The sequence below is a fragment of the Canis aureus genome, chromosome 31 (assembly GCF_053574225.1).
Source record: "Canis aureus isolate CA01 chromosome 31, VMU_Caureus_v.1.0, whole genome shotgun sequence".
NCBI lineage: Eukaryota > Metazoa > Chordata > Mammalia > Carnivora > Canidae > Canis > Canis aureus.
Genome location: NC_135641.1, coordinates 30,587,218 through 30,611,125, shown reverse-complemented (window position 1 = coordinate 30,611,125; position 23,908 = coordinate 30,587,218). Strand labels below are relative to the sequence as shown.

The following is a 23,908-nucleotide window of genomic DNA, read 5'->3' as shown; positions in this document are numbered from 1 at the left end:
CAATAAGAAATTTCACAGTTGATATAATGCTTAATGCCTTTTTAAAAAATATATTTTATTTACTTATTCATGAGAGACACAGAGAGAAAGGAAGAGACATAGGCAGAGGGAAAAGCAGGTTCCCTATGGGGAGCCTGATGCAGGACTCGATCCCAGGACCCCAGGATCATGATCTGAGCCAAAGGCAGATGCTCAACCACTGAGCCATGGAAGCGGCCTGCTTAATTCCTTCTAAGATACCAATGGAAGAAAAAGAAAGGGCAGCCCTGGTGGCCTAGTGGTTTAGCGCCGCCTTCAGCCCAGGGTGTGATCCTGGAGTCCTGGGATGGAGTCCCACGTTGGGCTCCCTGCATGGAGCCTGCTTCTCCCTCTGCCTGTGTCTCTGCCTCTCTCTCTCTCTCTCTCATGAATAAATAAAATCTTTAAAAAAAAAAAAAAAAGGAAAACGAAAAACCCCTTGGAAGAAGAATCTAAGGAAAGATTTAGGAAGTAAGTGGGTGTAGGAGTTCCACATTTTAACCTAAGAGAAATTTAAGAACATCTAATAAAATAAAGTTTTATAGTGACCTGCTGGGTACTGTTAACTAACAGAGGCAAAATAGTCAGTTTCAAAAACACACAACGACCTTACCAACTCATCAACACCATCGCTGCAGAACTAAGTGGTATCATAGCCTCCTACCAATTTAGAGAAATATAAAAAAACAGTCCTTTATGTTAATAATTTTGCAAGATTAAGGCTGAACATGAAAATGTGGCTCTCCCGAGCAGCAGAAAGCCAAAGACCAAACACAACAGGAAAAGCCAGTTAGTCATGGAAAAATGGATAATTCAGTAGCTGGTTGTTTAAGTCTTTATTCTAACTGGATGACATCATCTAGAAGAAAAACACTCTGGTGCTTGTCCAGAAAGTTTCAGTCACTTGCCTCCTTGATAGAGTGTGTGGTTTTAGTTTTTATCTCCCTTTCATGATTTCATAGCCTTGGTATGCTGTCAGAGTGATTATTCATTCCTCTATGGTCAATGCAAGGCTTCTCTTCACCAAACTGTTCTTGTTCATCAGTACTTTGCTTTGGCACCATGACTCTCAACTCTTTGCATTGAAATTTAGGTGCCACATGTCCAAATTCTCTTTTAGAGTTGTTATCATTGTCTAGTAAGTGTCACAGAGGAAGGGGAACTGTATCTATGCAGATGGGTTTCTCATGGTTATCCCCAGATGTCATTGCCCAGTCATGCTGTTTTCATCTCTGCTTTCCTCTGTGAAGCAGGGGAAGGATGGGTATGTCATCGCTCCACCCTGGCGGGGCTCCTTTGCAAGTAGTAGCGCATCAAAGACTCACTGGATTCCAACTAATCACTTTGTGCCAGCCCAATGACCCAGACTCCTCTCTGATTCCTGCCCTGCTCCTCAAACACGGACCATCTCTTGCCAGATTCTGATGATTCAACATGCTTTACATGGCTTGTATTTCTGCCCTTCTCTCTTCCATTGCCACCCTCTATCTTCACTCAGGAGTGTTTGCACTGTATACCCAGGGCTTCTAATGCACACCTTATGCAGTACACCCCAGACAGACACTGCTCCACAGCCTCCCTCTCACTGCTGGCTTCCCTCCACACATCCTACCTCATGGTCATAGTCCCTATGCAGTCGCTCTTCCACATCTTCATAATTTTACACGTGCTATTCCCTCTGCCTGCAATGCCCTCTATCACATCCTCTTGGCAAATCCAGGTTTAAGATTCTCTTCCTTTGCTCTACTCAAATAAAGTGAATCCTTCCTTTGGGCCACCATCGTGCCTAAGTGCAAACTTTTAGCACATATGTTAACCAATACCGAGATGGTTTGCATGTTAAGCATCTCTATTTGGGAATCAAAACATGGTTTCCAATCTCAGCTCTGCCCCCTTCCCAGCTGTCTTAGTTCATTTGGGCTACTCGGACAAACTACCATGGAATGGGTGACTTAAACAATAGACATTTATTTCACATAATCTGGAGGACAGGAAGGCCAAGATCAAGGTGCTAGCATATTTGGTACTTAGTGAGAGCCGTCTTCCTATATGCTTACATGGTGGAGAGAGGAGTGTTGGCCTCTCTTTTTGTTCTTCTTCTTTTTTTTTTTTTTTTAAGATTTCATTTATTTATTCATGAGTCACACACACATACACACACACACACACACACACACACAGAGGCAGAGACACAGGCAGAGGGAGAAGCAGGCTCCATGCAGGGAGCTTGATGTGGGACTTGATCCCAGGACTCCAGAATCATGCCCTGGGCCGAAGGCAGGTGCTAAACCGCTGAGCCAGCCAGGGATCCCCAGCTCTTTTTTTGTTCTTATAAGGACACTAATCCCATCATTAGGGCTCCACTCTCATGACCTCATCTAAACTAATTACCCCCCCCCCAAAGATTCCACACTGCCTAATACTGTGACATCGGGGGTTAGGGGTTGAGCATATGTACTTTGAGGGGGGCACATTCAGTCAGTGACACCAGCTATGATATTGTTATCTCTAAGTACCATCTGTGAATGGAGCCAACAAAAGTAGCCTACCCCATTTAGCTGTCGGCACTATCTTAGGAAGTGATTCTATTGGTGAGAAAACTAAAGCAAAGCGATTAAGCACATTTCCAAATGTCACATAGCTAATAAGCAGGGGAGCAGGGTTTTAGCCCCCAAGCAGTTTGGCTCAGGCCCACATTCTTCACTATTAGAAACCTGTATTCCCTACTAGGAAATGAGCTGGCTAAGTGGTTGAGTTGCCAAGTGTCTAAATTTGGTTCTATCCTGCTCATAGGTCACAGAGTCTTCAGCAGACAGTGTTTGGCAGCAGAACCAGGGCAGAGGCAGGAGGAGCTAATGGACTTTCTGCCGGTGTCTGTGTAACCATTTCCAGTTCCTTTACTGAGCCCTTAACTTCAGCCATACTCTCACAGGTCTTCCCATTCTACTTCACTTTCACAAGACCAAACTCAGCATCACTTCTTTCACGACAGATGTAGAACCCTCTCATGAACAATCAAACCTGAATCTGTTGGTGTGTCCCAGGCACTGGTAGTTTTAAGAGGCACTACCCACCTTCTGCTCATCATCTCAATAAGCAGTGAGAATTGAAAAAACCATTGCCAGGAGCTTCCCCTTCCCCTGGGCAGCTTCCTCCATCTCATGATCATCTTTTTGGTGACACTTACAATTCTCTTAGGATCCTGTTTGTTGGCCTCTCATTGGAGTTCCTAATCATTTTAATGCCACGAGAACCCCTTTGGTATTCTGGTGAAGCCTGTGGACCCCTTTATAGAACAATGTTTTTATACGCATATAGCAAAAAACATAGAATTACAAGGAAATCAGTTATATTGAAATACAAATATATTGACCATTAGGAGTGAGTTCTTTGACCTTGACCTTATGGTCAGGAATCTCGACTTCTCCTATCTAGGGGCTGAATACACACTCTGTTGAGAATTACTGTTTTAGTGACAGAAAAGTACTCTACCTGAGGGAAACTTTAGCAATGCACGGTTTCATAGCTGATGAGATTCAAATGTTATGCAATCCATTTCTGAAACAAGTTCCTAGGCATGTGAAAATTTAAAAATTGGTAGCCTTCTAAAAAAATCAATAAAATAAAATTTCTAAATATGGTATCATCACTTCCAGCCTTTGAAAATGTCCCTCTCTTGCTTATCAGCAACTGTAGAAAAGAGATGTGGCTGACTCAGAGTTTTCTGCACTTAAATGAGAAAAATGGGAGGGTCTGAATTTTTTTTCCTGCTGCAGTATACAGAACAATAGCCTCTCCCAAATATGTCCATGTCCTAATCCCCAGAACCTGTGATTATATTTCCTTACCTGATAAAAGGGACCTTGTAGATGTGATTAAGGGTCTTGGATGGGAAGTTTATCCTGTATTCCAGGGGATGGGGAGATTATCTTGTTATTATCCAGGTGTGTCTAATGTAATTACAAAGGTCCTTGTAGATGAAGGTAGGTAAAATCAGAGGAGAATGTAATGACAAAAGCAGAGGTAGGAATGTGGGGCCAGGAGTCAAGGAGTGCAGAAAGCCTCTAGAAGCTAGAAGAGACAAGGAAACAAATTCTCCTTTAGAGCTTCCAGAAGGAATCAGCCCTGCCAATAATTTGATTTTAGCCTTTTAAAACCATTTTGGGTCTCTGACTTCCAGAACTATCACATAATAAATGTGTTATTTTAAGTGACCAAGTTTGCGGCAATTTGTTATAGCAGCCGTAGAAAACTAATAGATCTGCCCATATTTAATAAGCAACAAAATGGTCAATAGACACAGTGTAAGAGAAAGAACCAAGTACACAGATTGGGTGTTTCTTTTATGCCAATATTTTCCAACTAGCTGCAGGTTAGGACCACCTGTGGAGTTTAGATAGATACGTAGATAGACAGATACATAGACAACCAGACAGGCATAGATAGATACAGATACACACACACACACACACACACACACACACACACACACACACACAACGTTAGGGTCCCAAAGGAATCAGGCTCTTAGGATAGGAGAGTGATGCCTTGGATCTGAATATATTACAGGCTCTCAGGGTTTGTGATACGCAGATAAGGCTAAAAACCCTGCCCCAAACCAACAAAAATAGAATAAGATATAGTTTATACATAGCCCTTTTCGTCCAAGGTAAATATATGCTATTTATAAACATTCATATTAATTCTTATAAGCTACTGTGAATCAAGGAGATTACAAACACAAAATAAAAATAAGAAAAGAATCAAATAGTTTGCCTACAGTTATGGCAAATCTGTGACACAGTTAAACAAAGAATCCAAGTTTTTTCTAAAATTTCAATTCAGTACTCTAGTCACTAGATGAGAATCCATCTCCTTACCCCAGCCTATATCAAATCTCCATTCCGATTTGCAAACTGTCAACCTGTAAGCAAGCACGAAAAACCCAGGGCCTGAAAAATGGTTAAGGCACTTGAGTTATTTATTTTTAATTCTCTTATTAAAACTTTAGAAATGAAAAGCCAGCCACCTAAATCTTTTCTGGAGGTAGGAGAGGGAATTGCATAAATCCTAAATAAACTAATAACTTTAAAAGAAAAATTCCCTTCCAGGCCAATGACAACCAAGACGATGATTAACTGTGCAAATGAAACACAAATATCTCAACAACGAAAACTTTGCTATTAAATTTACTAATGTCTAAAATGCCTACCTAACCTATGAATGATTATCAAAATGGTAATAATTAATAACAACCAGGGTGCACCTGGGTGGCTCAGTTAGTTGAGCATCCAACTCTCGATTTCTGCTCAGGTCATGATCTCAGGGTTCTATGGCCCAAAGCCATGGCACTTGACAGGCCCTTAATAAAGGCCTGTTGAACTGCTCTGAATACCATAGAGGGAGGGCACTTTCATTACCAAATCCATCAGTCCTAGAAATGAACACACAAAGGAATTATAGCAAAAAGAGATACCATGAAATTCTAATCTTGAGGAGAAAATGACTCATTTTTTTTCTACACACAAGACACATACACCACAAGATAAGAATACTTATTAGGAGGACAGACTTCTACACCCAAATATGAACATGACTTCAAATAAAATCTCAAAGTAAAATGAGAGTATTATTTTACTATTCTATTCTCTGAGAAACTTAAATGTGATATTAAAAATAAGCTGAGATTTCTGTTTCCTTCATTAACATAAAAGCATTTCCTAACAACTGAGGAACAATCTGTAGGGTAATCTAAATAGATTAACAGATCCCTTCCGCTGTTCTTTACATGAGATCCCTTTATCACAAACACTACCTTTACTCAAGATACTGAGTTTTTAAAATAGAAATAAGTGAGTAAAACTGATAGTAAAGATCCACATAGGAAGGAAGGGAAACAAAGAAAGCCATGAGCCTCTGCTCTATGATACTGAGGCTGAGACTCTGTAAACCACATTTCTCAGGCTTCTTTGCCACCTGGCTCCCTGCTAGATCCTGCCCACAGGAGGCAGTGGACTGATGAATGAGAGCAGAGGAGGAAGATGTTTCATGAGGTCCAGCTCCTTTGGGGCATTCCTCTTGCAGCTGCCGAGAGCACCAGTCCTAGGACAACCCTTCTGTGAACTGTGACTGCCAGATGTACCCCAAGGATGGTCCTCAAGCATGGCTATGTCCCCCCACCCCCTCTACCACAACCCCAGGCTAGGGCCTATCCACATGAGGCATCTCCAAGGAAGATTCTGGTAACACTACCTCTTCCCTTTTGTTCTCTCAATCCTCAAGGTAGTGGTTGCTTCTTGCCATTACTAGTCTCTGGATTACCTTGGTGTCCACTTTTCGTTCTTCCTTTATTTGCATAACCAATTCTCTAGTATTAAATCTACTTCCTGAAACTTGTAGAATGGTTTTCTGTTTGCTGACTGGACCCTGGGAGAGTATGACAATGAAACCAGAAGGTTAATAAACATGAGAATGCACCTGTTTTGTGCCATGTCACTGAGATTGGTATGGATCTACTACTTGTGTACACTGAGGTCCATGCACTAAATAACCCTATCTCCAAGGGCTAAGGCTATTTATTCAAATGTTTTTTTACAAGAAGTTCATGGTAGGCATGGTGTGAGGGGTTATGCAGACTCAGCCCATATTCTGATTTCTCAGAACCAGTTTTAAGGATCTGTCTTTATTCAAGGGGCCAAATTTTTAACACTGATAAAGGCAATTGCAGGATTCTAAAATAAGAATACTAAAACAAATAAAATAAACAATATTTTTACAACACAACTGGTTCAAATATCTTTATTAAGAAAGGAATCCCATTCTTAATGTGAAATCTAAAAATAGTATAATGGAGGCAGGATGCCAAAGCTCGGGAAAAATGATTTCTAAATGGACATGGAACATTTTGAATATATGAAATGTATAAATGTTTTTTCAGTCAAGTTCCTTTGACTTTGAGAAGATGTGCAAAGAAAGATGGAAATAATCTTGTAAGGGGAGATTGTACCTTTACTCAAATTAACATCCAAGAAAGGAAACTCAACCTATAAAGGGCACACATTAACACATTCTAATGCTGCCCAACTCCTCTTTCATAAAAACAGTATATGTTACATCTAATGAAATCTTACTATAAAAATTAAATGTTTAATGATTTGCCAAAAGTATTTCCAATCTCTGTGGACTTTGAGCCCCACTGTTGAGTAGAGTTTGCAGCACAGAGACAAACTTACATCAGACCAGTAAAAACTAAAGCTTTCCACTTAAAGGATCCATTCCCTCAAACAATGGTCCTGTCTAATCCTTGTACAAAGTCCAGGGAGAGAGGGCTTTGGCTGATAAGAATGTGACCATCCTTGTGTGTGTGTGTGTGTGTGTGTTTGTGTGTGCAGCAAACAATCAACCATCCCATTCCTTGGCTGATTCTCCATCTCCTTCTGCTCAGTGTCCCATGGAGCTGCCCTAGGAGGAACTACCCTTCCCTCAAGCTGATATGATTATTCTGCTCACCATCATGGTTTTAGTTCTTATCGGAAGTCAATAAATTTGCACTGATATTTTACACATCAGCTTGGTAATCTGGAATTATTGGAGTCCATCTCTGAAAAATAAAACTACCTTTCTTATAATCACAAAATGTTTCTGAGCCACGAGGCTAAGGGGCAGATCCTGGATTACATAAAGCAATGATTCTCAAAGTGTGGTCCTTGGATCAGAAGTATCAACATCATCTGGGACTTGTTAGAGTTGCAAATTCCTGGGCCCAACCCCAAATCTCTTGAGTGAAGGGGGTGAAGGCCAGCATTCTGTTTTAACAAGCGCTCCAGGGGATTCTGATGTCTGCTCAAGTTTGAGAGCCTTCAAATTGAAATGACATAGTTATTTGAGGGTGGGTAGGGAACGGATAGTTAACTTTAGATGTCGACTTGGCTAGGCCATCGTGCTCAGTTACTTGGTCAAATGCTAGTCTAGATGTTGTTAATAGAGGTATTTTTTAGATGATTAACACTTAAATTCATGGACTGTGAGTAAAGCAGATTAATTACCCTCTATAATATACTAGGCCTCACTCATCCAAACAGCTGATGGACGCAGGGAAAAGATTGAGGTCCCCAATAGAAAAAAGGAACTCTTGCCTCCAGACTGACTTTGGACTTAAGACTTCAACTCTTGTTGAAATTTCCAGTCTGCCAGCCTGCACTATTGATTTGAGACTTGTCAATCCCAGCAAGAGCCAATTCCTTAACATAAATCTCTCTTTCTCTCTCTCTTTCTCTCTCTCTCTCACACACACACACAAACACACAAACATACACACACCTATTGGTTTTGTTTATCTGGAAAACCCTAACACAGGTTTAATGTGTGTGTACATTAGACTAGGATTCTCTTTTCCAGTACTGTATGCTTCAGTGCCTACAATGTAGTAGGTTCTCTATATTTTTGATGTATGTATGAACTGTGGTAAGCCCACTGAGAAAAGGAAGTGGATAATTTGCCCCTGTGAGGGGGCTCTTGGAAAACAGTCAACCCTGAGGACACCTCCCCTAAATTCCTGTGAGCAATAAACGTCTCCTCAGGAATCTTCTAGAGTGTATAGATAACCAACAGGAAATCATATTCAGGAACTGTATTTAGTATTTCTGAGTTTAATTTCTTATAAATGAAAGGATGCTCAGCACTCAGCAGGCTATTCTTAAGATTCCGTTCTATCCACAGGACCCACTGTTTTAAGTGGCATGAGTGCAGTGACTGCATCTTGTCATTTCTGTTATGCCTTATAATCTACAGCATGATTTTAGAGTAGATTCTTATCACTACATTGTTTTTTCTGAAAAGAGTGAAACTGAAAACCTAGTCTCACATACTGTTACTTTTAGTGTTTGCCCCAATACATTAACCTAAAGAATGTACTTTCCTGAGTGATAAGAACAGAACACATGGACGAGGATGCTCCCCGCCACATCTCAGTTAGACGCTCAGCAGAGGCAGCTAAGGACAGAGGCACAGCTTAGTCTCTAGGCTGAATGGATTGTTTCTGAGGGTCAAAAGTCATCTTGATCAGACTATTTGAAAAGTCTGGGATGGTCATTCTATCTGCCACATGAAATCAGAAAAAATAAACATTCTTTGGCTCACCTCCACCCTTGCCTTCTGAAGACCAAGTCAAATTGCTTTGAAAATATGCCAGATTTTTAGTGCTGCTGGACTGCTTCAGGCTGAGTGAGGAGCCAGTCTAAACGTAGGCAGAGGCTGCAGAAAGGAGGACTAGAGCCAACAAAGTAGTCAGTCCTGAGGCTGACTCTTTGAAAACTGTTAAACTACAAAGGAAAAACACTAAGAATTATTTTGTTGGATTTGTTCCCCATTCACCTAAACAAAACAAAACCCCAGAATTTGAGGAAATGGATTCACATTTCATAGCGTATCCCTTCGACCCCCTAAACCCTTAGCAAGGGGTAGACGCTGCGGCAGGCCCTGGTGCAGGCTGACAGTCACTTAGCTTCCACAGACTGGATTTATAGGCCTGAGCCAAGTCTGTGTGAACATGCATGAGGTAAACAAACAGGCAAGAGAAAATTAGAAGAAGGTGCCTCAGCAACTTCTAGTGTTTAAAAGAACCCAAACAAAAGGCAGAGACTCATACCCGATGCTCAACCCAGACAGGGAGCTGCTCTGAAACACATGCCAGGTATCTGCTGCAGAGTGTAAAAGTCTTAGAATGAAAATAATTAGATCTATAAGGAACCTTATTAACAAGAAAAAATGCAAAGAAAGGTATTTTCTTCTCGAAACTAAGCAAAACATCTCATTTTGCACCTCCTCCCCAAAGAGGGAGAGAAAAAACTGATTGTGTATTTTAAAGGTTCAGACTGTTTAAAACACAACAAAAAAGAAAATACACATACAACCAAAATATAGAAGATGTATTGAAATGTCCCAATCAAATGAGCAAATGTCCCAATCAAATGAGTATCACAAAAATAAATCTGATGATTTCAACCAGTTTGTGTCATATAAACTAAGTAATCATTGTCTGTGAGAGAATAGCGGTTCCAGTGACAGACAGCTCTTTTGTTTCTGCAAGCAGCAGCGTTCAGCGGGACCCTGGATGTTTTGTTAAAACTTCTGACTAACATCCTCTTTATTCAGATTGATTAGGAAAATATATTTTTCTTTTGACAGAGTAGGGTTGCTTTTAAAGGAATTACTTGTTTCAAATTACATCCTTCTATTGTAGCACTCAAATGTGACACCTTGTGCATAACTCACAACTTGCTGCTCCCCACTTCCCAACAAAAAGCCATGGCCCTGGGGGGATGGATGGCTCTGTATTTACATTCAACCGCACACATCAGCATTTACCAGGGTGAGGCCGCTGGCTGTCAACTCCTGGCTCTTAGTCAATATTTAATCACTGTGCAGTTATGTAGGGAGAAGGAAACATTCCATCTCCCAATACATGCCTTTAATATGAAAAAAGCTTTTATTACATTTATAGAAGCATGGTTAGGCTTTTCAGAAAAGCTATCAAATTGAGAAGTTGCACAACGGGTCTGCTATGGCGTTTTAAGTATATTGCCATTAATAGGTATATAAAACGAATCATACATAATTGTGATTATTTTTCAAAGTATTACAAGCCTTTGGGTTCACTCTAAAGCCCCCCCCCTTTTTTTTTAAACGGAGAAGGGTTAGAGAAAAACCACGCAATACTTATCTGGTTCATAACCCCTAGATCTAGGTCAGTCTGGGTTATAAAGCAAAGCAACCATGCCAAGGAGAAAATTCCGGATTTCTTTTGACTTCCACTTAATGTTAAACGTGCACAGTTTTGTTTTTTGATAGAGATTTGTAAATAATCTTCTTAGACCCAGCATGATGCTATTTGGAAGGATAACTAAAGGAACAGAAGCCAATGGTAAAAGAAAAATAGTAATAGAAACTGATGGGTGCCACCCACGTTATAGGGAGTCCTTAGGCTCCAACCAGACAAAAACATTTCATGTTTCTTGTGTAGCAAATGGCCCTTCTAACAAGCTGATCACCTGGGCTGGAGACGTTTTTACCATTTAAATGAGATCTGCAATGTTCCGTAGGAAGGCTCATGCATTACTTACAGTGTCAAGATAAAAGGAAACCAGCAGTGAAGGTGAATCAGAGTAATAAGTATTTAAAATGCTTTAGCTCAAAGGCACAGAGTTCTTCTTTCATTCCTTCTACTAACCAGCGACCAGATGAACAGGTGTGGACTTGCTCAACTGGATGACATGTGGCAGGAAACATTTCACTTCAAAGTTGCAAACTATTTGACATTCAACAGTTTTTCATTGTGGGTGGGCAGACGAGAGAATTCGGCTTCACCTCAGCTCCCACAGTTCACTGGTCCTGCACTGATGGATGGGGGAACGGAGGGGTTTCCCTAACTTCCCTGAACCTGCCTGCAGAGCTCTGGATGCTTCTGCGAGGAAGTCCCAGGACTGAGTGCTCACGTGGCTGACATTAGAATGCCTGACTCTTTGCCCCCAATCCTGTCAACATCTGGCATTTCAACATTTCTGCCCCATCTCAGGTCAGTGTGCCTAAAGCTTCAGGTAAATCCCAAGGAGCTCATAAAGGAGCAAGGCTGGGATTCCCTTTTAACATATTCCCAGCCCAGAGGATACGAACCCTACAAATACGCCAACGAACCCCACAAATATGTCAACGCCTCTAAACCAAAACACTCAAGAATTTCCTGGTGCCTGAGAAGTTTAACATTAATTCACTACTGAATTCAAATAGCTTCTTCCCACTTAATTCCCTAAAAGGCTCCATTCGCCACAGTACCCCAATTCTCTGGGTACAAGGAAATGGCATTTCAAGCATTGTGTCTATCATTAAACCCTCTGCAGCATAAAAAATATTTTAAATTTACTACAGGAAAATTGCACGGTTATTTTATTGTATAAAAGGTGGTTTTTAGGAGTAGTGGTGGAAAGTTCCATAAATGAAGTGCAGACTCAGATGTCTGGGGTGTGTTTGTTAGGAAGGAGAGCAATTTTCCTCAGACTAGTCCTGACTTGATTTCCACAAACCTTTCCAAACGCCTTCCCTGGCCCCTCACCCCCATCCCCACCTGCCGCAGCTCCCTGGGGCAGCTCTGGCCATCCCATGGGTTGGGAACCCACCCCCACTGGGTTCCTTTCTCTCCAAGTCTTGGGTCAGCTGTCCACCTGAGCTGCCTCAGCAGGTGCCGGGGGAGAGGCTTCTAGTCTCCCTGACCTGCCTTCACAGCACTTATCTCAGAGATTAAATAACTACCTGAGGAAGTTGTTTACTGTCCACCTCTCTCATCAAAATAAATATGCTACTTGGACATAGCTCAGAGCCATTTCATCTCCCTAGGGTCCAGCAACATGCAGCTACTGGATATAAGTGGCTATTAAGTGAATAAGTACATGATTGGACAAGAAAAAAAATCACAGGATGCACTGGGTTCTGTTGTAGCCTGAGCCCCCTCTACTTCACCCTACCCAACCTTGTTATCCTTCCTGGGCCTTTAGATGGTCATTTCTTTTGCTTCAGATGCCCCAGATGATGCTACTGCTGAAAGTGGTACCAGGACTTCTGCAAGGAAAGCTCTCTGGGTGTGTTGCCCATCACATGGCAAAGACTCTGAGGCATGTTCCATTATTTATGGCTGCCAATAACTTAGTCACCCACAGTCCCATTCTAGAGGCAAAACAATTTATGAGGAGCAGCTAGCTCAGGATTGGGTGTCAAGAGAGCAGGAATGCACCATTTTATCTCTCTGAACCTCCGCTCAACCAGAGGATTATTATGACTCCTTCAAACCAACATGTAGGGCAAGTTTTTGACTAGTCTTAATGGACTAGACAGATTTATTAGAAACAAGCAATAGGGGTATTCCTGGGAACCTTCAAAGAGAAGGGAAGAAACATAAGGTTATGCATTTATGTTCAAATGAATTTATTTTTTTTTTACTTTTTTTTATTTTTAAAATTTAAATTCAATTAATTAACATACAACGTATTATTAGTTTTAGAGGTGGAGTTCAGTGATTCATCAGTCTTATATAACGCCCAGTGCTCATTACTACATCACATGGCCTCCTTAATGCCCATCACCCAGTTGCCTTATTTGCCCAGCCCCCTCCCCTCCAGCAACCCTCAGTTTGTTTCCTATGATTAAGAGTCTCTTATGGTTTATGTCCCTTTCTGATTTTGTCTTGTTTTATTTTTCCCTCTCTTCCCTATGATCCTGTTTTGTTTCTTAAATTCCATGTATGAGTGAGATCATATGATAAATGTCTTTCTCTGATTGACTTATTTCACTCAGCATAATATCCTCTAATTCCATCCACATTGTGACAAATGGCAAGATTTCATTTTTTTGATGCCTGAATAAGATTCCATGGTATATATATGCCATTTCTTCTTTATCCATTCATCTGTCGACAGGCATCTGGGCTCTCTCCATAGTTTGGCTATTGTGGACACTGCTGCTATAAACATTGTGGTGCAGGGGCCCCTTTGGATGATTACATTTGTATCTTTGGGGGTAAATACCTAGTAGTGCAATTGCTGGGTCATAGGGTTACTTTTAATTTTTTTAAAGATCCTATTTATTCATTTGCGAGAGAGAGTTCGTGCAAGTGGGCAGAGGAGTGGAGGGAGAGGCACAAGCAGACTCTACTCCGAGCACAGAGCCCAACACAGGGCTTGATCCCATGACCCCGAGATCATGACCTGAGCTGAAATCAAGAGTTGGATGCTTAACCAACTGAGACACCCAGGCACCCCTTGAATGAATTTTTAATTAATTAAATAAAAGTTTTCATTTATGAAGAAGTCTCAGATAGCACCTTGTGAGTATAAGCAGATATTGTATATCCAGAGATTACAGATGTCCAGATGTGGCCACAGTCATTAGCAAAGACAAGCAGTTATCATGTAATGAATGTCAGAGAGCCTAAATTCCAAGTATCTGGTGTAGCAGTTTTACTAGTTGAAAGTGGAAAGCACATGGCCCTTGGAGCCAGTGAGACTCACGCTAGCTCTGTGATCCTGCCTTATATAAGCTTCAGCTCTGTCATCTATAAAATAGAAGTAACAGCATCCACCTCACCTCACTGTGAGCATTAGGCACAATAAATAAAAAGCAGTCAACTCAGTACCTGCCCATAGTTGGCACTCAGTAAGTAATAGCTATTGTTATTATCATTAAAACAGGTTTGACATGTTTATCTCTACTTCTCAGAGCATCATCACCCTCTCCAGCAATATCTGGCATATTTGTGTGCTTACCGGATTTAGGTCAGCCTCCCCCACTTGGCTACAAGCTCCATGAGGGCAAGAAGCCTCATGACATGACAGCTCCAAGTGAGCATCTGCTCATCCTCCTCCTCCATACCTAACACATAGTAGGCGTTCAATATGTCTTTACTGACTGAATAGGCCACGAAGAAAAAAATAATGGCATATATTAGGAAGGACTTGGCAGACATCATTTTGTGGACTATGTTTTGCTGAAAAGCTTCACATAAGCAGTTTTAAAATCTAGCTCTTGGGGCGCCTGGGTGGCTCAGTAATTGAGCCTCTGCCTTAGGCCCAGGGTGTGATCCCAGGATCCAGGATGGAGTCCCACATTGGGCTCCCTGCGAGGAGCCTGCTTCTCTCTCTGCTGGTGTCTCTGCCCCTCTCTCTTTCTCTCTCTCTCTCTCTCTCTCTGTGTTTCTCATGAATAAATAAATAAATCTTTAAAAAAATTTAAAAAATAAAATCTAGCTCTTATTCCAAAACGAACTCAAAAAGTTTTTTTAAAACTCAGAGACTGGCTACACTTAGATCAAACAGGAGCATAGTTTCTACAAAATAAAGAATGGTTAGAAGATATTCTCTAATTCACATTACACATTTATAGGAGATTTTATACCAAGATACCAGTTGTTTGTATCCTAATAATCATTAGGAGGCTACGACTACTATTCTGGGCCAGGTCTGTCTGATTCCAGAGCCTGCTGATAACTACTTCCTTATACAAAGTCTCGGCTGCATCACAAGAACACGTTTGGACTGGCATCAGAGGGAACTGAGGTAATGCCTGCTGACGTTTCAGCCCAGTGTTTGAATCTTGGTATTAGCATCACCAGCCATAGGTTGAACCCTATATGAGTTAACTTTGATCCTTTCCAAGGCTACTGATATCACCCTTGGATCTGCCCAGTCATCCCATAAATGGGTACCATGAGTCATGGGGCAGGGGAGTAGAATGAGGGTGTGTGGACAAGATGCCCAGGGTGGATAAGACAGGAGGTCTCTGTGCAGGATGTCAATGTTCTGTTTATGACACCTCCAAAGTCTCTCTCTTGCTATGTGTACTTATTTCCTCATTGTAAAATGAAGGGGATTGGGCCAGATGAGCTTTAAGGTCCATTCCACCTTTGATATTCAATGATTCTGTGAGAGACTCTAAAATATTTGACTTCTATTTAGTGATATTGAGCCTACAGATACCATATATGAACTTGACTCATAAGTCAGTGGTGTTATTAGTTAGGGTTCCTGATTTGAAAGCGAGAAAACCAACACCAGCTGATCTAAACTCTCAGACTCAACAGGAAGTAGACACTGGGGCAGCAACTAGAGACATAGAAAAAAAAGGGAGACGGGGAAGGTCAGGCAGCAGAAGCAGGCCATGGTCCCTCACGGCAAGGGCTTGGCAGCAGTCATCTCTGCGAGGGCCTCCAGCTGTTCTGAGGGCCTTGTAGTGAGCGCTCTAGTCCCAAAGTCCCAGGGAAGCTCTTCTACCTGCAGCAGAGCCAGGGGAAGGAGATTCTAGGGCTGAGGTTCCAGAACATGAGTCAGACATTTTCAATTACCCTTCCACCAAAATCATACACAGCAGGAAAGGGAAACTCCCTAAAAGGAAACTGGGCGCTATCAGGAAGCGTAACTTATGCTGGGCACAAAGTCCATGAACATCCACCATGCGTGAGGGCGAACCTAAGAATACAGAGGTCAGGGATGCCAAAACATCCTGTCCTCCAGCACAGCATCTAATGAATTCCAAGAGAGTATGTAAATTGATGTATTTATTCAAAACATTCTGGTCTAGAAAGCACAGCTCCCAATGTGATTTTATGGGTTTTGCTGAAAGAAACATTTACTTAGTAGTATCATAATCCACAGTACATTGAACATGTAATTAGTAAAAGAATTCTGGGAAATTTGAACAAGTCTAAGAGGAAATCACTGATCCTGTCAGCCAAGCCAGGCCACCAAAGGCAGAGAATGACTAACCAGGAAACCCTCTTTATGAGAAATCACTGAGTCACAGGGATAGCCTACTGCTGACAAAACCATGTCTGGTGCCCATTGGTAGTAGTTTAGTTTTTAAAATTCCGATGATTCGGTCAACAAATATTAAACATCCTGATAGGTCAATCCTTTTTTCCAGGCCTGCAAGAGTGCAAGAGTCTCATACCCATTACCTCATTGTTTCTAATCCGTGAAATCTCCCAAATGTGTTCCCACAACATATCACTCATGTCACATCTTGAGTGGTGCTCACCCCCCAGATCACTTACAGCTCTCTCTAGTCAACTCACTCCCTACTGCCTGAACTTTCATACCACTTGCAGAACCTTTGCAATTCCACCAGAAGCTTAACTTTAAAGAACAAGCGCCTTCTTTAGCAGAAAAGCGGATTCCTAAAGACAAACAAACAGACAAATGACTTGGATGTTAGTGAACCAAATAACATTCCAGAGGACAATGACAACTTATGGCCATTCTACAGCCCAAAGGAAAGGGACGATGGCCAAGTATGTAATTTATGCTATAGTTAAGAAATCCCAACACAGCCCCACAATCCCCTCCTGATGAGAGGAGTGGTACCCTCTTCCAGTTTGTGTATGCTTCTCTCCTTACTTGTCCTGCTCTTTGGTTTCACTGCACATGCTTTCCCCACAGTGCAGCCAGAGTTCCCATCTACGAGAGACCCGGTGAGGCAACCCGGTTGGGAGAAAAGCTAGGAGAATGGTCTTCAAAACACATTAACATGGGGCACCTGGGTGGCTCAGTGGTTGAGCATCTGCCTTTGGCTCAGGTTGTGATCCTGGGATCCAGTCCAGCATCAGTCTCCCTGCAGGGAGCCTGCTTCTCCCTCCACCTATGTCTCTGTCTCTCTCATGAATAAATAAATAAAATCTTAAAAACACACACACACACACTCACACACACAACACATTTACAGGCAAACACACAGCAGAATATTTGCTTAGGCTTCATGTTCGCTTGGGATGACTTTGTGGGGAGGTAAGGGAGACTATGGAAGAACCTAGCTCTCCCCCTCTCAAGCCACAGTCAACAAGGATCTATTACTTACTACCTTTGGTGACTAGTTGCAATACCTTTTTAATGGTAAAAGCTAATATAAATCCAAATAAAGCCTGTAGTTTAGGTGATAATATAGTGTCAATGTTTGTTTCTTAGTGTTGACGAGTGTGCCACAGTTACACGAGATGTTAACATCAGGAGGAGCTAGTGACCGATATTTATGAGCTTTCTGTACTATCTTTGTAATTCCTCTGTAAATCTAAAGTTATTCCAAAGTAAAAAGTCGTGTTTGAAAAGCTAAATGAACAACGTTTCCTATTTTTCTAAAGGAAAGTAAATCAAGACCCCAAACTTGTCTTGTTTGTTTGAAATCTGTGTTGACTTTGTACTTAGAGCCAGCAGTTCTAAAGAGGAAAAAGAAAAAAAAAAAAAAAACAAACTTCCTAACCTCTATATTTCTAACATTATATTTGGTAGTAACAGATGAAATTAAATATATGATTCAGTAATATTGAGGTTTTCATTAGATTCTATATAATAACAAGAAATGTTATCAAAACTCACTTCTACTACTACTATCCCTTGAATTAAATGGTCTCAGATGAATTTCCAGCAGATAAAAGAACTGAGACCATTTACTGTGTGTATGTGTGTGTATGTGTGTGTGTGTGTGTGTGTGTGGTTAAGGTAACTTTTTCTTAAAGAGTTCTTCCTTTTTCATTATTCATAAGTAATAAAAAAAGAAATCATAATATATTTCCCTGAATCCAAATAAAAAAAATCAGTTTCTGAACTGCTTTGAAGATGAAAGAGAAAAGCAAATCCTAAGTAATAGGATGCGTATAAAAATTAAGTAAAACAGAATAAAGTGTACACTGTTATCTCTTTTTCTGTCCCTCTGGATGTTATTGTTTCAAATTATTTTAAGCACTGAAAGAGGTAGGGGAAGTGACTTCTGGTAGTCAGTAAATCCGAACATTTCTTCCTGAGTTTTCTTCCCTAGCATCTCTCATTTCTAGTATCTCACCAGACTTCTCAGCAAGCTACTCCCACCTCACCCAACTCACTCTCACTTGAGGATAAGTCATTTTATCTCTCTGGGTCTCAGTTTTTTTCATCTGTAAAACGAAGAGCTTGGATTTGGTGTGGGAAGGGAAGCTGGTAGCCCAGGAGCCGTATTTTGAAGAACTGATATGCTTGTTAGCCCTACAAAATTATGTGTGGTTTTTCTTTTTTAAGTTACTTGCCAAAATTTCATACTCAAGATATTTCTCACAAAAGCCTGGTCTTGGGAAAAAAAAAAAAAAAAAGCCTGGTCTTGGGCTTCTCCTGATATATCAGAATGCTGAGATTGTATCCCAGCATGGCAACAAATCAGCCAGTAGGAAAGAACAGCTGCCCCTTTATGGCTGGGACACGCTCTCTAGCTCACCCGGGCCCCGCTTCCCCCGACCCACTGCCCTCATTAGTTACCTGCGCAGCCTCTGGAAGCATCTGGGTTTGCCATCCTTGCGGTGGATTCCTTCCCAGCTCTAATAATTCTCATTCCCAGTGTGATTGCTTATTAGTAAAGCCGAGTTCTAATTAGGCTGCCAGCACACTGGAATTTCTGTCAGGGTCTCACTTGTATGTCAGTAGGCACCCAACAGTTATACCTTTGCTTTGTTGAGCGTTTCTGTAGGAAACACAAGAAAAATAAATCTAATATCGAAACCACCATATGGCAGTAAAGCAGGTATATTCAAAAAGTTCTAAAGTTACTGCTACCCAAAGTTTTTCTTCTAGAACAAGATCTGACTTTAAGGGCTATTTGGGTCAGACCATGGGGCCACTGTAGGCTGGGTAACGACTCTAGCAGGAGATCACTGGTTGCATAATTTGAGTATTCAAAAATAAAATCCCAGTGGTCTTCTCCCTTACTCCTTACCAATTTTAGACTGGTAATAAAAAGGGCAGAGCACTTAAGATGCAGTTGCTCATAATAAAATGTCAGACCAGGTCAAAATGGACCAAAAATTATGTAAGATTGCACAAAGAAAAAAAAATTGTCTGCAATTTTCATAAGTGGTATAATTTTTAGCTACTGGTGCCATGAGGAGAAAAACAGAAGTCTAAATTGGTTTTGAAACTATTTGAAAACATGTTATTTTTATAGGAGTTGAGATTAGCCTTTAAGTTTTCTTCTAAGAAGACACTGTGCAGGTTCCCAGAGGTCCAGGCCCTTCTTATCTTAGAAATAAGTTTAATGCTACTCTTTCTGTACGTGGGGGAAGGGGGGTACGAGCTATTACGCTGCTGGACCCGACATCAGAAATGCCCCAGCATTTCGTAACACAGCAGCTTTTTTGGTTCTGTTTTTATTTTTTAATGCTCTAACCTCAAATCTAAATTTACAACACTGCTGGAGATCTTAGGAATTATAAGGAAATTACCTCACTCCCTTTAAACTTTTTTAGACAGCAAAATTCTTTCCATATATGGCAAACCCAGAAGGAAGCAGAATCAAATTACGTTAGTTTAGTAGTTGCCACAGCTTACCTGTTGTTTTGTTCTGAACATGCCTATGACCCATTTGTGACTGAGGGGACCTCAGCCACTGCTAGCAGGCCTGGGTTGGGGGGGGGGGGTACCTGGCCTAATTTCCTCATCACCAGGTGATCCATGAGGTTAACTGTCCAGGGGCCCTGGTCATCAGAGGAGAAGCCACTTTCATACAGACTTTGAGTTGGTTCTCTAAAGACAAGGGACCCGCACACACATGAAAGAAGAAACAGACCGCAGGCTGAGGATCACAGCGGGGGGATCCTAGAGGAGGCAGCAATGGGTGTGCATCGCTGAGAGGGAAACACATCAGCTCCAGGGAGCTCAAGGAAGTCCTGGCAGGCAATCTGCCACCTGGAGGCCTAGCTGTGAGGCTACAGAGCCTGCACTCTGTCCTCTGTCCTTTTTCAAGCACCCTAAACACCAGCCTCACATTTTCTTACTAGATGCTTTTTGTAAAAAACAAACAAACAAAAACCCAACTCTACAAACAACTCGGACATTCATTTCTATAAGAAAGAATTTTGAAAGATCAATCATCTCTACGAGGACATGGGCAATAAAACCCTCTTGAATTGATAAACTTGCAGAAATTAGCTGCTGACTAATGCATGGCTTCTTGTAACCCATAAAAACTGAAGCTTTTTAAAAATATAGCTTTTTATAAAATATATATACTATGCTAATATCCCAAGGAAGAAAGATCCACAACCACTTTCAAGAAGCATAAATGCCAAGGAGTAACTTTGAAAAATGGAAGGAAATAAAAGAAGAAAAAAGATGAATATGATATTGCTGATGATGGATATACCAAAAAAAGGTCATTCAATTACAAATTAGTATAAAATATTTGGGTGGAGATTCAAGGGTATCAGAATGTACAGATACAAGTGGCAATTGTTAGGAAATCTGATATATAAAACTAGACAGAAAAAAACTGGTACCTCTTTTGCTTCCAGTAAGCTCTACTTTAATACAACTTCACATCAGTTACAGGCAACTAAAAATATTTTACAAGTACTTTAAAAAAAAAAAACCATCAACCTGGAGCTGAACAAACACTGGCTGAGTTCATTCCTGTAACCTGAGTATTTCATGGCCTAAGCCATCATCCTTTAAATTACATTAACTTTCTGGAGAAAATACCACCAAAGTAGAATACTTTTGAATATTTTCCTTTTCACCAAAGGAAAATAACATCACAAAAGGAAGTAGTAGCCAAAAACAAAACAAAGCAAAGGAATAAACCAAGAGCATCTGAAACAGTGCAGGCTCTTACAGATTTGATGAGGCTTGGCTAAGTGAAGGAGAATGGTTATTACAAATGTCATGGACCTGACAAGAAGAATTAGCGATGTCTCAGTTCTACACATTTAAGTGAGAAACTAAGAAATATCACTTGGGGATCATAAAAACCCAAACACAGGGGCACCTGGATGGCTCAGTGGGTTGAGCATCTGCTTTCGGCTCAGGTCATGATCCCAGGGCCCTGGGATCGAGCCCAGCATCAGGCTCCCCACTTAGTGGAGAGTCTGCTTCTCCCTCTCCCCTTGACCCTTCCCCCTGCTATGCTCTCACTCTCTCAAATGAATAAAAAATCTTGAACAAAAAAACAAAACAAAACAAAAACCCAAACACATCTCCTTTTCCTGAGGTCTACTTTTCTATTCCTTGTTCTCACCCACATTCTGACAAAACCTGATGTCCTAATGGAGACTATTTCATGGGCTGCTATTGAACACCACAAATTCTCTTCTCTCTAGTTTTTTCTTGGTTGTTATTTTCCCCTTTGGGAGGCTTGCAATCAATTACTCACTTAAAATTGTACTTTCACTTGTGGGTGCGCTGCACAGAGATCTTTTCTCCCTTATTTTTCTTGAACCCTGGCTCCACCTCATGGCCTGACAGTCAACGGGAGGACTTTGTCTGTGGAAGTGACCTGCTCAAGGGTGAGCCTGAACTCTCCCACTGCTCCCCTCTCCGTCTTCTAGAACTCAGGACGCTCCTTGCAAAGTTCTCAAGTGCCAGCCATCATCTGGGCCCATAAGAGAGAAGAACCGTGTGGCCAGTGATGGCAAGGAGGCTGCACAGAAAGGAAAAGGAGCACTGATAGAAAATATCATTGGCTCATGGAGAGCACTGTTCTGTTGGTGGAAATATACACAGTGATGAGCCGAAGTCTGAATGGAAGAAAGCAATTTTATAATTGCCTGAAAATGTTGGTTTAACAAAGGAAAAAGAGAAACAAACAATAAAATGAAAACTTCTGATCAAGTTCTAAAAAGTAGAATCTACTTCCAGACTTGGGGAGGCCTGGGTTGAGGACATTGGGTAAAGTTGGGTAAAGGTGTTTAATCTCCATAGACCTATTTCTGCCCTTGAAAATGGTAAGGGTTGGATGAGATGACCTCTTAGATCCTTTCTGCCTTTAAAATTCTATTACTTTTCTATTAAAAATGTTCAGTTTCATAATTGACACTTGAATTTCTACATACAATTGTATGCAAAATAATCCCCTAGTTACTGACATTATAAAGCATCATCTGGTCCAGCTCAAGGAGCAAAAAGTGGTTAAGAAAATCATTTGCAAAGGCCCTTTTTGTTAAAATACCTGGGGCTGAATTTCGAAAGTAAGAAAACAAAGACCATTCATATCTTCAGGGGCAAAGGTCTGGGAGTAAAAACAAATTTCTCTTTTTAAATGCAAATGTAATGTCATAGAGTTTAGATAAGTTTTTAAGAAAGGACCTGGAATTAATATTACTAGCACTTGGGTAGATAAGAGACACACTCATGAACAGATAATTGAGAATATAAGATAGTGTCACTGAAGCAGAGTCAGAATTGACAGGTCTGGTCTGAGTTTTGTCAGGTTTGGGACTTCAGGTAAATCCCCTGAATCTTCCTGGGCCTCAGTATTATCATCTTTAAAATGAAAATAATTACTGCCTTGTTCAAGTTTTAGGTGTCACGAGGATGGAATGTGATAAGATGAAAATACTTTAAACTAGAAAGCCTTTTTTCAAAACGTAAGTATGCAGAAGTGGTACACAAGTGGAATAAAAAGTTCAGAAAGGCGAGCTGATCAGATACAGTGTCCCAAAGAGGTGAGGCCCTGAGTCAGAATGCGCCTTGGAGAAGCAAGTGTTGGGCATTTGGTGGACAGAAGCATCTAGACCTGCTACAAAGCAAAGGGCTCATGCCAGGTCTTTCTGAGTGAATGAGGAATGCCAGGCAAAGGATCTGGAGTTGGAAGTGTGGCAGAGCCGGAAAAAGAAGGAAGGTGACAGGGTGTCAGTGGTGAGATGTTCATAGAGTTCAGTGAATGTGTGATGAGAATGTCTACAACTGTTTCTCAGATATGCACTCTAAAAGTTTTCCTTAGGATGTTTTAAAGGACCACTATGTGCAGACCAATTGGTAGGCAAAGATGTCCTTTAGTCCAACCATGACACTATCAAAAAGGGCTGTTCTACTATAGGACGGGCCATGTGATGGTAGTTTAAATACACACAGAGCCCTGGAACATGTAGGTCACTTGCAATCTAATTTGTTTTTAAGCCAACCATATATTTCTTTAAAGTCTTGAGTACACACTAATGGATAGAGCAGCCTCTGCAGCTCTTAAACAAATATCAACATAAATCAGAAAAACAGGCAAAGATGACACTAAACATTTCAAGGTAAAAGGTTGAAGCACAGGGTACATTTAGTCCTGGTAGTTTCTGATTATGATTAAAAAAAAAAAGATTTAACAATATCATGTAGTGTCCTCTAACAGGAATAAGAGATAGTTATACACCACACAGAATATTTTCACTGCTGTGCCCCAGGCTGCCATAACACATGATTTATTAAACTTACAAATTTTACAATATTTTGTAGGAGTAATAAAGACCTTTTAACTCAGTCTATAAAAATGGGAATTCATATAATTTAAACATAGCCCAAATAACTACAGAAACAAGCTACTCAGCCATTCAAGCTACGTCAGTGGTGTCACTGAT

General features: G+C 41.0%; 1 protein-coding gene across 10 annotated transcripts in view; it reads right to left on the bottom strand.

The window, feature by feature from the left end:
- The window catches only part of SCHIP1 (schwannomin interacting protein 1), a 723,769-nt gene that overhangs the window by 89,107 nt on the left and 610,754 nt on the right, over positions 1–23,908 (bottom strand). The window contains exon 1 of one of the 10 annotated variants that reach the window (XM_077880129.1): positions 18,834–18,869. The exons of the other annotated variants lie outside the window; for them this stretch is intronic. Within the exon in view, the coding sequence (XP_077736255.1) occupies positions 18,834–18,854 (21 nt within the window). The 5' untranslated portion in view covers positions 18,855–18,869. Of the gene's footprint in view, positions 1–18,833; positions 18,870–23,908 lie in introns of those variants that run through there. 10 annotated transcript variants of the gene reach the window in all.